We start from the raw sequence: 16,510 nt of genomic DNA on the forward strand, positions 1-16,510 counted from the left end.
ATATTATTAGTTCAAGAATCGATTTTGTGTATTCTTTCAGAATGTATTTACTAGTTTATGTTTGGCATTCTACCATTCTGACAGAATAAAATCAAAAAATACATTTACTAGTTTATGGTTGACATTTTATCATTCTGACAGAATAAACTCGGATTTTTAAATTTGAATTAATTTAAAATATTCAGATTTTTAAAAAATAAATGAATTAATCATCCCTAAAAATCCGAAAATTTCCTTTTTTAATATAGGTTAATTGACTAAAATGCCCTTATGCTGAAATTTGTGTGATTATATGGTGCATGCTATCATATTCTACTACCATAGACCCTCAAATCATGACATTTGATTATATTCCATCCGATGGTCCAGATCTGTGCATTCTGGCACATATATATATATATATATATATATATATATATATATATATATATATATATATATATATATATATATATATATATATATATATATATATATATATATATATATATATATATACTTTCAGAAAAATAACAAAAATTTGATGTGTTTTCTATAATACAAAGAAAACAAGGATTATCATTTATCAAAGTGCAAAACCTGGTTAATGCCGACAGCTCGGGAGTATTATTTGTGTAGCTTGAATTGATGAACAAATTTGACGGACCAATCACCTTGGTTTCTCACCTTCTCTATCTTCTCGCCAGCATAGTGACGAGTCTCCGGCTATGCAGTTATCGCGGTCAAAATTTCAATAGCGGTCACATGCCGCTATTTGAGATCGCGGTTATTGCGGTGGTATAGCGGTGATATAACGGTTTTTTAATATTACGTATAATTTATAATTTTATATTATATTTATATAAAAGTTATATATATATATATATATATATATATATATATATATATATATATATATATATTTGAGTATTAATACTATAAGTCTATATAGAATTAATATCATAAACCTAAAAAATCATATAAAAACATAACATAATATTCTATTATGGTAATATGGAAACTAGGTAGTGTCAAAGTGTCAAATAGAGCTTAATTGTATTGTTCGTGTTCAATATCGTATTAGTAGGTCATGGTTGATATAAAGAGTTAAGTCCCAAGTCGTAGCCTCATAGGTGTGGTTTGATTTACAAAAAGCATTAATGGAGTCCGACCATAGCAGTTCAAGTTGTCGTGAGTACAGAAAGAGATGAGAAAGAGAGTTGTCGGTAGACGTAGTTGCTTTGAATGCTTTTAGTTATGTTAGTTGTTTGGGCATTTTAAAATGAAAGTGTAGTGAGATCATTAAAACTAGTTTTTCATTGACAAAGTAACCAAATGACCCAAAATGTGAACGAAAATGGAAACGCTATAGCGGTTATTGAAATAGCGGTGAATAGCGCCGCTAATAGTGGTATCGCGAAATGAAAATGCTAAGTTGAAAATAGCGGTTCCTGACCTCCGCAAAACGCTATAGCGCCGCTATAGCGCGCAACTGATAGCTTAGGTCTCCGGTGACGAGTCCCCTAGCGAGCGCCAGGGGTGGTGTTCTCTTCATGTTAGCGAGCGTAAGGACCCGGTAGCGAGCCCCCACTCCGTTCTGCCTTATTATAGCACGACCCAAATATAATTCAGTATATCTCTTTTTGCAATCCTCAACTTCCCAGCTATTGTTTCATAGAATGAAATACCCGTTCCTTGTAAATCAAAACCCCTTTTCTCCACATCATTTCGCCACCTTATTACAAAAATGTTTGAAATCAAAATCTTTAACACCATGCAAGCAAATCCATGCCCTCATCTTAACTTCAGGCGTTGACATGAATTCTCTTTCTCTACATTCAAAGTTGGTAGGTGTTTATGCAAACTGTGGTTGTTTCACTTCCGCTCATTCCATGTTTCAAATCACTGAAAACCTTAATGTTTTTGCTTACAATTGGATGATTTCGGCTTTGACATTCAATGGGTTTTTCAAAGAAGCTATAAACTACTTCTCTTTACTTCAACAATCAAAAAATCTTGTTCCTAATAGCTACACTTTTCAGTTCCTATTGAAATGTTGCGTCGGTTTGAGTGATCCAAACAAGGGTAAAGAGGTTCATTGTGTGACATACAAATTCGGGCATCACGCCAATTCATCTGTCGTCAACTCCTTGATCGAAATGTACTGCAAATGTGACTCCCTACTTTACGCCCGCCAACTGTTCGATAAAATGCCTCAACCAGACATCATTTCTTGGACGAACATGATTTCTGCCTATTCCAATTCCGGGCAACTCCAAGAATCACAATCACTATTCAACAAGATGATATTAACAGGATTAGAACCTAACGAATTCACATGGAATGCATTGATAACCGGATATGCTAGAATCGGAGACTGTGATGGAGCATTCACCTCATTCTCTAAAATGACCAAAACCGGTTTGATTCCTGATGTGGTTACATGGAACACCATGATTTCTGGCTTTGTTCAAAGTCAACAAACCATCAAAGCCATGGAATTATTCAACCAAATGTTGGTAGCCAAAGTCAAACCCAATCCTATAACCATCACCGGAATCCTCCCTGCAATCACATCCATGGGCTCGGTGAATTCCGGGAGAGAAATCCATAGCCAAATCTTTAAAACAAATATGCATACAAATCCTTTCATTTCAAGTGCCCTAATTGACATGTATTCCAAATGTGGGTGTGTCAAATTAGCAAGAAAAGTGTTTGACACCACAAGCTCCAAGAACATTGCTTCATGGAATGCAATGATTGGATGCTATGGGAAACACGGGATTATCGATTCAGCTATTGAACTATTCCACAAAATGGAAGAAGAAGGAGTTGACCCGAATCAAATCACATTGACTTGTGTTCTTGCTTCGTGTAGCCATGGTGGATATGTGGACAAAGGTTTGGCGATCTTTATGCGGGTCAAAGAAAGTCAAAAGGTCAAGATTAGGGATGAACATTACGGTTGTGTTGTGGATATGCTTTGTAGGTCAGGGAAGATGGAAATGGCGTATGATTTGATGCAGGAATTGGGTGTCGGAATCACTGATTCCATGGTTGGGGCTTTGTTGAATGGGTGTGTGGTGTATGATAGGGGAGATTTGGCTAAAAAGATGAGTGAGGAGGTGGTGAAGAGGCCAGGAGGGTTTGTTGGTTTGTGTAATGTTTATGCTGGTGAAGGAGAATGGGAAAAAGCTGAGAGGTTAAGAGAAGTTATGAAGGTGCATGGGGTGAAAAAGGAACATGGGTTTAGTTATTTGTTTGATAATATGTAAATTTTGATATTTATATAAGGTGGAAATGAAATTTGTTTCCATATTGGCATTTTTTTTTTATCAAGTTCATTCATACAGAAATAGATATATAAGTTAATTTGGGCCGAATATTTGAGTTGCGCTTTTTCAAATTCATGTTGGGTTTAAACAATTTATAAAAATTAGAGATTAATATTTCTCCATAAAACATAGATTCTTCTTAGTATTGTTGAGCGTGATTTCGATTAATGTGATGTTGATGATCACCTCAAAGTTAAAATTATGGTAACCTAACTCCAAGGCTATGCCTTAAATTGGTGGGAAATCTTGAAGAAACAACATCGCGTGGAAGGAAGATCTAAGTCTAGAACTTACAAGAAAATGCAAAAGGTTCCCTAAAGTAAGTTTTTACCTTAATACCTTTTATAAGTTTTTCGAGCATCATTACTTGTTCCGAAAAATTTTGTATGTAAAAGAGTTTATCAACAAATATGAGATCATGAGATGAGATGCAACTAAAGGAGAACAAGTGATCGTGAGATTTTCGGGTCTTCTCCCATGTGGTTAGTTTGCTAACTTATTGGATGCATAACAATGTGTATCGATTGACCTTAAAAGTAAAGAAGAAACAAAGACCAAGGCAAAGGTATTAGGGATCGAGCTACTAACACAAAAATCGTTCCACCATCCATAACCAAGGCCAACCCCACCATGGGCCTCAGTAATGGTGACACTAGGATACCCGATGTTACAAATGCTAAAGGTTTATGTTTGAATAAATCCAATGTGACCATTGCTAAAGAAGAAGAAATCACCCTTAATAAGATCATAATGACCCAAACAACAATATATATGAACATGAGGATTGTTGGAACTAATGTGGAATGAACAAAGAAATAATGGTGTGTTGTTATTATGTGTATCTATGAGGTCACACACTTAATAACATAAAAGGGAACATATGAATAATAAATATTTATAGAATATGTATTTTATTAGTTATCAACTTAAATAAATAAAAATAAAAGAGTTTATTTGTTATTTATTCATCAAGTGATAACCGGTTAGTTGTAATTAATTAAATAAAAGGTTTATTACTTAATTAAAGGCTTTGTTAATCAGTAATTAATAAGTTTTAGTTTTGGGCTTTTATTTAGTTGATGAGAAAAAGTTTTATAGAATCCCAAGTTATCATTAAATAAAAAATGGTCATCTTATCTACTTTCGAAAATCTATATATCTATATATCTATATGTATATTATAATATAGATCATTTTTTTTCACCATATTCATTTTAAACGTCTGCAACTATTCACTTTTCAATAATTAACTACTATAATTCAAAAGTTTTATAACTTCACACACTTAATTATTATATATGACACTTAATTGGTTAATAATTTAAGATAGCATATATATAGTTGACATAGGTAGATGAGGTTGCTAGAGTTTGGAAAACAACATAGAGGAAGAGATGACTTGAAAAAATACAAATTGTACTTTTGGGATGCATTTATTTACATTGAACGAAGAATCATATAGATAAAATGTTTTAAAAATCAGTTTTTTAGTTGAACTAATATGGTGACATATTTTCGGTTCAACAAGTTCAAACATCGGTTGTAACACCCGAAATCTAGAAGGCTAATTATGGAAAAGAAAACCTCTTTTTGAAAGGTCGAGTCGTCGAGTTTAAGGTATAAACTCGACGAGTAGGAATTTTAAGTCACACAAATTTTCAAAGATCAACTCGAAGAGTTGGAAGGACCAACTCGACCAGTTGGTCGCTGTTTGAGAAACCCTAAATTCAGGGTTTTGCACCCTATTTAAACAACTTAAGCTCTAGGGTTTGGCCTCATTTCCAGCCTCCATCATCCAAAACCTTAACCTCAAAACCCTAAGGCCATTTTTTTAGTGTCGTGAGTTCATAAGGAGCATTTGTTGGTGATTCTTGAAGGAGACTTGAAGAGGGAAGAACCTAGCTTGGAGGAGTGACTCTAGATCCAGAAACCCTTCATCAAGAGCTGTATCTTTTAGGTATAAAGTTGTCACCTTGACCTATAGCTTACTAGATCTCTTTCTTGAAGTTTTAGCTTGAGTTTTGGGGCTTTGATCAAAAAGGTCTGAAGAGAAGGGGTTTCCAGGGGTGAATGGGATAGATCTAACCCATATATGGCTTATAGAGGCTTAAAGTTGCAAACTTTAATGGCCTCCATGTCCTATTCATGCAATATGTCCATTGTGAAGCAAAAAATCGACATTTGAGGATGTTTCTAGCATGCATGAACATAAAGTTGGAAACTTTATGTGGTTTGCTCACCTTGGGACATCAGATATGTATGTTGGTGGGTTGTATTAGGAGTTTAGGGGCTCAATGGATCAAGACCACCTTTAAAGAAACTAGGGTTTTAGTTTTTAGCTTAGTAGATGGCTCTTGAGGGTAAAGTTGGAAACTTTACCCTTCTAGACATCATAAGGGAAAGGACCTGAGATTTGGAGCTATCGGATTCGAAATAAATAGCTTAATGCATTAAGCATGGTTAACAGACCGAAGAACTCGACGAGTTCACAAAGGAACTTGGCGAGTTGAAGCGAGAAGGTCCCGATTCTGTTGAAGGAACTCGACGAGTCCACAGGGGAACTCGACGAGTTGATTTTGATGAAGTGATAATCGAGTTAAAAGAATCAAATCAGAGTAATATCAATATGAAATGAACACGAAGAGTAAATATAATCTTGTTTCAGCTCAATTATACTTTCAACAGTTTTACAGAGAGTAAAATAGACAAGTTTTGTAAGGACTCTTATCTAACTCTAAGTAATGTCCCTATTTATAGGAGACGTGAAAGCATACAAATTTTTTTTAAGGCATAGACATTAAGCTTAGTACAAAAGACACCTTAGTAAATACATTACAAATTATACGAAGGGTACATCAAACAGACTTCGACTCATTACAATACAACTTCGACCCTTACAATCTCCCCCTTTGTAATAAATTCGAATTCTCTCAGTTTATGAGAATTTGTATAACAAACATCATCACCCTTCGAATTTCAGTGTACCAAGAAATAATCTTCTTTAGCTCCTTCTTGTCCCCTTCATTATTCTTCTTGCAGTTCTTCATACGAACAATAAAGTTCGTATACTCGGACATTGTGTACCTTTCAACTTCGCAAGCTTGGAACAAAAATCTTTTGGCTTTCCCACTTTTATCTTTTCCAGCGAAGACCATTCCAAATGGATTTAAGCATATTTCCCCATCTGCATACTTCTTCAATTATGATTGAGACTTTGTCGGTTTAATGGGAGCTTTCACTTCTAATCCCTTCGCAATTTCTAACTCCACATCAGTAAGAGCCAAACATTCATAGTAATTTTCCAAAAGTATCTTGATGTGAGCAACTCTAAGTCGAAAAACTTCAGGATCAGTTTCTCGAAGATATGAAGCATTTTTATCTTTTAAGAGCAACGCAACTTGTATAAAACCATACAAGTTCATCAATGGAAAGTCAGCCACAGTAAAATCACAAGCTTGACCATTTGCCCTTGTCACATGGAATCGAAGATTCTGCACCATGTTCTCGAATAACATATCCTTCTTTATGCTTATTACCTTCTTTATCTTCACCAAAGACCAAACCTCTTCTGGAGCTTTCCCAAGAACAGCAAGAAATCGAATTTTCATATAAGTGTACTCCTCTTCATTCTTGAACTTCTCAACAATCTTAAATTGAGGCATTATGAACATCATCTCGTTTACTGGAAAGTCAAGTTGGCTTGAATTTGTGTTTGTAACCACATAGCTTTGTTTAGGCTTCTTTTCGAAAGCATACATGTGATTATAAGCCACTTTTGCTTCAATGGTCTCATAATTATAACGTTTGTCTGGATCTCCTTTATCCATTCCTGGAGGATCACTTGCACGTTGGCTCATTATACTTTGAATTATTCTTAGCTTCTCAATTTCTGCTTTAGCTTCAGCTTTCTTTTCTTCTTTTGATTTTTTCACTGAAATTGATTTCCTTTTGTCTTTTATTGCTGAAGTATCAACCACATCCTTTGTTTTCGAAGCACCACTCTGGCCAGTAGATGAACCAATTACAATCCCTTTTGAAATTGGCTTTGTAATTGGCATCGAAGTCACAACAGTTGAAGTAACTACCCAGCAGAAGAAATGATCAGCTTTGTTGATGGATGTTTCAAAGGAAAAATTTTGCCAACAACCTTAACATCTTCATGCGAAGCTTCACCACTAGCCTTTGCATCACCAACCTTCCTCTCTCCCCCTTGCACCCCTGTGCGAACAGGTGGGGCATCCGTTGGTATAAGATTTGATATCTTGGATAAGTGAGCCAATTGCTTATGTAGAACAGCTTCAAACTGATAAAATTTATGAGATAGGAACTTCGGGGTAATAATTGAAGATGAAGCAGGCATGACCACAGAGTCTTTTAATTCCTTTAATAATGAAAGAACCTCTACAAACTTTTGACTATCACTTGTAGAAAGTTGAGTAATTTAAGGACTCAAACTTTCGTACAACTTGACATACTTTGTGACAGCATCACAAATAATATTCAACTTCGTATGTAGAGCTGCATAGTCTTTTTGAACACTAGCAACCTATTTTACCATATCGTCATGAAGCTCTTGAAGCTTAAAATTTACATCTTCTCTAACCTTTTTCACATCAAGAACAAATAACATATGTCTTTCTTTTTGAACATGTGTCAATTTCTTTATTGCCCCCACAAACTTCGAATTGAGAGAGTTCACTCTTAACTCAGTTGTTTGATCAGAATGATCCACCTTCTCTAAAATTCTTGACTTTGTGTCTTTAAGCATGCCCGACACTTTACTAACCATTCGAGCTTCAAATGCTTTCATCAAACCATCAAGTTCCAAACTGGAAACATAACTACTTCCCCCATATCTGCTTGAGACTGAATAATAGAATTCATATTTTTATTCAGAATTTTAAACTGCTTCATTGACATGAGCATATGGTCAGGAAAGTTTTCTTCTTCCTCATCAAATTGTAAGGCTTCGAAAGTTCCTCCAAAACCTCCTTCTTCATTCTCATATTCTTCCATGGTTTTTGGTGGATCAGTTGATTGGGATGAGAAAATAGTGGAGAAAGGTTGATTGATAATGTTTTCAAAAGTAGGTGACTCAGTGGATGAAGTAGTAGGTATGATATATGGAGGTAAAGAAACAAAAGCACTAGTGACGATTTCGATAGGAAGAACAACAAGAGTACCTTGGGAAGATTTTGGTGCTTCTTGATGAAAATCTACTTTACCCATGTTGACATTTACATCCGTATCAGATACGTGTGTAGTGATGTCTGAAGTTTGTACCTCCTCATGAAATGACTTGGCAGATGAATCTGAGGGTGGTATGATTGTAGTCTTCTCAGGATATGAAGTTTCGATGATCAGATTGGCTTTGGGAGTTTCAGGTACTTCTTCTTCTTCAGAAGATGTCGCCGGTCTAACAAACTGTCTTTTCTTAGTCTTCTTCTTCTTCTTAGAAATCGTTTTGGCCATGTCTTCAGCTCTTCTTTTCTTAGATGAAGGAGAAACAGGAGCTGGAACTTCATGTATAAGAACTCCCTGATGAGTAATGGGAGGTTTTCGAACCACACTTGAAGTTGGAGATCTTTGCGAACCACTATACTTCTTCTTAAGTCTTCGAAAAACACCAGAATTTGATAGAATAGTGACTAAAGTTGGTTCATCAACATGTACAACTGGCTTGACCAAAACATTCGAAACTTGGTCATCTGGCTTCACCGGTTTCTTAGGAGACTTTGTGTTCTTCGGTTCTTGAACTGTTTGCTCAGGATTAATTGTGACATTCTTCTTTGATTGTCTGGATTTCTTTGAAGGACCTGCGACTTATTTGGTCAATAACTTCCCAGTTTCAATGCTAGGATCAACATTATTCATATATTCCACTAACACATAATTTGTTGGATCAATATGATTTAACATTGCATCAAGAATTCTTGCAATGTGTGTAAATATCTCAGCATCATCAGAAACCTCCTTAGGAAAGTGATATTTCATGAATTCTGCAGTTTCCTCATCAGCAAACACTTGAATCCCTTCTTTATCATAGAAATATCGAAGAATAAGACTCCAATACCTTGCACACGAAATACCTTGCACAACATTCGTGTTTTCTACACTCTTCTGAAATTCCTTCCACAGCTATGTAGAGTAGTCCATACTAGTACATACCTGCAACCATGGTATACACTTCCATCCTTCCTTTATCAAGACCAACACTGTGACCAGTCAAGCAGCGTAAGAAGATTCCAAATAGAAAATTCCAGATATTCGGAAGACCAGACTTCTTAAAATTACTTATCTTGGTGAGTGGGGGTTGATGACCCATCTCATTAAACATATGATTAATTTGGGCAAAAGAAAGAGCAGTAAATGGTGGTGAGTTAGGAATTTCTATAATCTGACAGAACAATTTCTTCGTCAAACGAACCTTCTTGTCACTCACCAGATTAAATGTAATGACATCTAGGGCTTTGCTATATGTTGCAGTGGATCCTGCTAGTGAAAGCCGAGATACAGGAACTGCAAAAGAGTTAAACATGGCTGTTGAAAGAACACAACTTTTGAGAGCAACCACCAACATCTTCAAATCATCAGGATAGAATGATACGTCTTCTTCGACTTGATAGTTGGTTCCTTGGATCTTCATGATCGGTTAAGAAGTAATGTCTTCTGTGGTTTGGGATGGTGCATCAACATCAACATGAGTAGCCATGATTAGGGTTTTGAAAGCTTCTGAAGAACAAATTGATTTTGCAAGAGAATTTGGGAATATTTCTTTTGAAAGCGTAAACTAATAAATAACCCTCGAATCCCCTTTTATATGTAACCCTGAAGTTTGAATTTGAAGCGGGATATGCATTTAATGAAATCCAACGTGGAACCTTGAAACTCGCACCATACGCCAATAAAGTAGCCATGCGTGAAAAAGTAACTGTCACTTCTCCTTGGAAACCGGAAGGAATGTGTCACACCCCAAACCGAATTGGCGGAAACATTCGGGGGTGGAGGACATCGTGTACAGTATCATAACAAATCATAATAGTAAAAACAAGCAACAACATCCATTTCATTAATATAATAGTTAAATGCATGTGTGTTCTTTTGTAAGGTTTAAATGACACCAAAAATGTATAATCAAAAAAATAATGACGAGTCTTGAATCCACTCCATCCTTCAAAAGTTTCATGGGTGTACCTGTCTTACTGGTTCCCTGAGAATATAAGTTATTTTGAAAGAGAGTATCAGCATAAAATGTTGGTGAGTTCATAAGTATTTAGTGTCATTTAGTAGTTAAAAACCTCGAAATGTTGGTATTAACACCTTGAAAAGTTTGTAAAGTTTTCCCAGAAAATCCCATATTTCCTGCTTATAAATAAAGTAGCCTTTTACCCGAGGCCCGACTGTTTTTCATGTTTGTTTTTGTATAAAAAAAGTGATTGTTGAGTCTAGTTGTGTTGCGTCTTAGGCCTTCTATATTTTTGTATTCGGATTGGGCCTGTCCATCCGTGTCTATCTAGATTAGTTTCGTTGTTATCTAGATTAGCTATTAGGGTTATAGTATATATATGCATGCATGTATGCGTATATTAACAACGGTGATTAATTACGTAGATTCTTGTAACCCTAAAACACCTCTACAAATTGAAGTTCTTTATCGAGCTTTTCTGAGGTGTTGTCACTTTAATCATACGACATATTCAGTGCTATTCTTGTGTTCTTTATTACGTTCTTATTTAATATCCTGCTTAGAATCATACGATCCTAAAAGAACTTTGTTCTATCAATTGGTATCAGAGCAGGAGATTGTGTGATCAATACACATTACTTCTGTATTCATAATACTTTAGGGTTTCCGCTTTTATCGTATAAATAGAGCCGTCATCTTCATATCGACAACAACTCTGTTTTTTTGATAAAACTCTAAACTCAAGTTTATAGGTTTGATTCTAGCAGCTCACCATGTCTCACGATGATTCGCATACAAACCCCATAAACATCTCAAATAGCATCGGATCAACAACCAGAGTACCCATACTCTATACTCAAGACTACGAAGTATGGGCTCATCACTTTGAAGATTACGTGGTTGGATCTGAAGACAATGGCTATCTCATCTGGGAAGTTATCACTCGTGGACCGTTTGTACATTCGGGAACTAACACGACTGTTAAGACGCAAAAGGATTACAACAAGCTGGTGATGGATGTTGAGAAGATGCCCCAGGATGAGAAAGACAAACTCTTGTGTAATGTTAAAGCCATGCGAATGATAAGATTCGCTTTGCAATCTGATACCTTTCGGCTAGTAGGTTCATGCACAACTGCGAAAGAGTACTGGGATAGGTTGAAGGAACTTTACTCAACTGATGAAGACCTAGAACACTCCATTCAAACTCTGTTGCTGTCAGAATTTGGAGTTTTCAAACAGAAACTTGAAGAGAAGCTTGTACAGACCTTTGATCGTTTCAATCATCTCCTCAGTAAGATGATCAAGCATGGGATAGAAAGAAAACTGATCAAGCAGAAAGTAACGTTCATGAATGGACTAAGACTAGAATGGATGGTTGTGGTTTCCACTGTGAAGGCACATGAACAGTTCAAATCGTACTCGCTGGCGAAACTAGTAGGAATATTAAAGTCTCGTGAAAGCGTTGTTACCAAGGAAGCAAAAGTGATCTCTGGTGTGGGATCGTTGGCTCTTGTTTCAAAAGGAAAAAGCACTGCATAAGAAGAAGAAGAGACAGACATGTCAGAATGCGACCTTACAAGTGAGGAGTATGCCTTGATGGCCATAAATCCAAAGAAATTTGCAAGGAGAAAATTTCCAGTCAGCAAGAACCGAAACTGGCAGGGAAGTTATAGTTCTGAAAAGATGAAGGATGAACCGAAAGTCTCATCTCAAAAGGATGAAGATAAAAAGGAGAGCAAGCTTGCAGGAGACTCTGGATACGACTGCAACTATTGTCACGGCAAGAACCATTTTGCCAAAGATTGCATGTTGAGAAAGATGGCTGAGAAAAGAGAGGGTGAAGATGACGAGGCTTATTATATGCGAAAATTAGAAGAAGTAAAGAAGAAAAAGGCATCCAACAGCTCGATGAATGGCTTAATAGTACAGGAGAATGCAAGGGAAGATGAGTTTGGAGGCGTAGAAGTCTGGTCAACCGACTCGGAAGATGAGGAGGTAAGAAGGCCCACTCATGGAAAGGCATATGTGGCAAAGAATGAAGGTTCAGGTGGAAAATGCTTTATCGTCACTGCTGGTCCATCAACCGAAAATGCAGATGCGGAACCGAACCTGACAGATAACAAGTGCTTTGCAGCCAAGCCGGTGAGTGAGAAGATCAACGACTGCGATCGTTTGATCAAGAAGGTACATTCAATTCTTGAGTCTCTTAAAATCTCAAAAACTGAATATCAAGAAGAATTAAATGAATTAAATTTTAAATATTCTAACCTAAGTACTGGCCTCATGCAAACCCGCTTAGCAAATTCTAACCTAATTGACCAACTCGGCAAGGTGTCTTCAAAAAGTGATGAAAGAAGAATGTGGATTGAGCAGAAGGAAGCAGAGTTAGTTACAACTAGGGATGAATGTATTTATTTGCAAAGAGACAATTTCAAGTTATTAAAACAAAGAAATGTTTTCTGTTTAATTGTGAAACGTCTTTATACTAACATTGCTCAATTACATTTAAACTGTGAAATTGGCAAGAAAATTCATAAAATGATTTTGCCCTTTCTCGAATTTAAGGAAGATGAAGTTATAGCAGAATGTGAATCAGAGGTGTCCTCTGAAGAGACATCAAGTTCGTATAGGCTAGGTTTGGATAAGATAGAAACCTTCATTGATTCTAAAGAACATAAGAGTATGTTGAAAAAGATCTTAGATGAAAATGATAGGCAAAAGATTAAAACTGAAACTATACAAACATTTGATCTATAAAATGCCAAAATTGTTCAAGATAATAAAATAAACTTAGATAATTCGTCTGAATTTGATGCGGAAAGCGAGATGAGTGAAATCTTCGTAGAAGATGAAGTTGATTGCTCGAAGTTTATGAACCATGAAACCGAGAATGAAAAACCCCTTATATCAGAAAACTCTGTTGAGTTTGCCCGACTGTCAAAAGAACAGAAACCAAAACTCAAGGAAAAGGCCGTCAGACTGTGCCAAATTAGGTTTATGCTGTGATAGGGGTCACACAAAGGCAAACGGCAGAATTAAGAATCTTAGTTGACGAAGATACGCTGATGGATGTGAAGACTATTTCTGGTCTGCTCCTATTGACAATGCAGATGAAACTGAGGGACTATCTGATAAAACCACATGGAGAGTCAAAGGTAGATACATACCAGAGCCCATCAATAAACCCTCCAGTTTCGATATTCCAAGCACAAGTGGAACCAAAGATGTTCCTGAGGAACCAGTAGTTGAACCTGATGTTCCAATCAAAACGGAAGAACCGAAAGCTCAAACTAAGAAGAGTACAGAATCTAAAAAGAAAGGAAACACAACTGCAACTCAGAAGGAGAAACCAAAGTCCAGCTTCAACATTCACAAATCTCAGAAGGAACTAGCTGAACAGAAACGCTTGAGAAGTCAAAGATATGCCTCGAATCTGAATGAAAGGAAAAAGCATTGGAATTCTCAAAATCACAACTATGAGCCTTTCAGGAAAGGATCCATGGACAAGGGAAAGGAAAAGTTGAAGGAAAATTTAAGTCCAAATTCCTGCTATTCCAAATCCTAGAACCGAAAGTTATGTCTCGGTCCTCAACCTAGATTCAGCTCACAACCTAGATTCGGTCCTCAATCTAGATTCGGCTCACAATCCAGATTCGGTCCCAATCCTAGTAATGGATCCCCTAAATCCCAATCTGAAACAAATTCTTTAAAGAACATCAAAGGGAATGGAAAGCTGGTTTCAGATTCTAAGAAGGAAAATAAGAAATCCTCTACTAAACCTAGGAATCAAATGAAAAATCCTAAACTATCAAAAACAACCCCAATTGATACACTAAATTTTAAAGAAGATAAAACAAAAATCAAGGTGTATACCATTAAAAGAAAAGATCAAACCACTCTCATTAAACGAACCTTTTTGGTTAATGTTTCAGCAGTTATTCCTTTCTCTGTGAAAAGCTCACCAGGACCCAAGAAACTTTGGGTTCCTAAATCTGCTTGAATTTGCAGGTGATCAGTGACGAGCAGTTTGACGATGAATGGTATATAGACAGTGGCTGCTCGTGTCACATGACAGGAAGAAAGGAGGAGCTAAGAGAGTTTCGGTCCCTGAAAGATGGTGGGTCTGTGAAGTTTGGAAACAATTCCTATAGAACAATTAAAGGATATGGCATGATAACTAATGGAGACTTCTTGATCAGAAAGGTGGCTTATGTAGAAGGATTGCAACACAATCTCATCAGCGTGTAACAATTAGTTGTAGGTACTGGTTTGAAGGTATCATTCGATGATGAATGGTCTGAGATAGTGGAAAAACAATCCAAGAAGGTACTGCTGAAATCTACACGAAAGGGAGAGATGTACCCTCTGAATCTTAACCCAATTCGAGGGACGCCAGCTATCTTTCTGCTGTCAAAGGCAAACACCGATGAAAGCTGGTTATGGCATTGACGTCTATCACACCTAAATTTCAAAGACATTAACAAATTAGTAATTGGTGATCACGTTCGAGGCCTTCCACTTCTCAAATTCGAAAAGGAGCATTTATGTGCAGCATGTGAGATGGGTAAACAGAGCAGAAAAAGCCACCCTACACGCATCAATACTAAGATAGTGGAAGCGCTTGAACTGTTGCACATTGATTTATGTGGACCTTCTGCTATAGAGAGTATCGATAGAAGTAAGTACATTCTTGTTATTGTAGATGATTTTTCTCGCTTCACTTGGGTTTTCTTTCTTAAGCATAAATCACATGCTACTCCAAAGCTGAAGGCTTTCATCAAGCAAATAGAAGTACAACTAAAGAAAACAGTCAGAAACATCAGAAGTGACAATGGTCTGGAATTCAAGAACAAGGATTTTGAGGACTTTTTGGCTGACAAGGGGATAACTCATAATTTATCATCCCCTTACACACCACAGCAGAATGGGATTGTTGAAAGACGAAACCGCTCGTTATGTGAAGTAGCCAGAACCATGTTAAGTTTCGCCTCCCTTCCTTTATACTTCTGGGCTGATGCAATTGCCGCTGCGTGCTATACTCAGAATCGGTCCTTGCTCAACAAGAGATTCTCAATAACTCCTAATGAGATCATCAACAATGGGAAGCCGAATGTCAAATTTTTCCATATCTTCGGTTCAAGGTGCTTTATTTTTAATTCTAAAGAGAACCGAAATAAGTTCGATGTTAAAGCCGATGAGGGCATATTTCTGGGTTACTCTCTGTCATCAAAAGCATACAGGGTGTTGAATACACGTTCCAAAACGATTGAAGAGACTTATTATGTCACCTTCGATGACAATTATATGCAGAAGGTTCAAAGGACCGAAAGTGACTTAGGAGACATATTCCCAGAATCTGGACAGGTCTCAGTTCCTATATCCAACTTGTTTGAGGAATACATTCGGCTATTCGATGAACCTGAAAAAGCAATTCACTCAGAAGCAACGACATCAGATAACAAACTCGATAATCTCCAGAAGATCATAGACGACGCTACTAAAGAGATAGAAAGCGAACCACCGAGTTCTGACACATCAACAGACTCTCCAGACAACGATTCAACGTTCCATGGGGAGAGCTCTACAACCTCACAGACAAGTGGAGCTTCTGGTGAGGGGGAGAATCTAATTTCAAATACTACCTCTACAGGTTCGACTGAAAGGGCAAACACTGATCCAAAACAGCAAAGTGACAGTCAACTCGAGGGGGAGAAACCTACTTCCACCAGAAATGCAGACTCTGTTACCAACAGAGATTTCACTTCGCCAGTCGAGGGGGAGAAGGAGAAAGAAATTGATAGTTCTACTGACGAAGGTGAGGTTGATATGTCAAATGTTGACATGGAAGTAAAAGCTGAATTGAATCCAGAATATGATCCAAGCTATCCTCCATTAGTAAAATGGACAAAAGACCATCCCAAAGAGCAGATTATTGGTGAAACCTCAGAAAGTGTTCTTACTCGATCTCAACTGAAGGCGAAACAAAATGCAGTATTCTCTAAAGTGGA

The 16,510-nt window shown here is 36.9% G+C and overlaps 1 protein-coding gene across 1 annotated transcript; it reads left to right on the plus strand.

The window, feature by feature from the left end:
• Window positions 1-1,375: 1,375 nt before the first annotated feature.
• Window positions 1,376-3,297, plus strand: LOC111906663 (pentatricopeptide repeat-containing protein At5g59600). Its single transcript, XM_023902430.3, has one exon. The coding sequence runs from the start codon at window positions 1,659-1,661 to the stop codon at window positions 3,252-3,254; it is 1,596 nt and encodes a 531-aa protein (XP_023758198.1). The 5' UTR covers window positions 1,376-1,658; the 3' UTR covers window positions 3,255-3,297.
• The last annotated feature ends 13,213 nt before the right edge of the window (window positions 3,298-16,510 follow it).

The sequence above is a fragment of the Lactuca sativa genome, chromosome 3 (genome assembly GCF_002870075.4).
Source record: "Lactuca sativa cultivar Salinas chromosome 3, Lsat_Salinas_v11, whole genome shotgun sequence".
Classification (NCBI taxonomy): Eukaryota; Viridiplantae; Streptophyta; class Magnoliopsida; order Asterales; family Asteraceae; genus Lactuca; species Lactuca sativa.

What these genes read in the sequence shown, in the direction of transcription:
- LOC111906663 (XM_023902430.3), top strand. Translation starts at nt 1,659, where the DNA reads ATGAAATACCCGTTCCTTGTAAATCAAAACCCCTTTTCTCCACATCAT.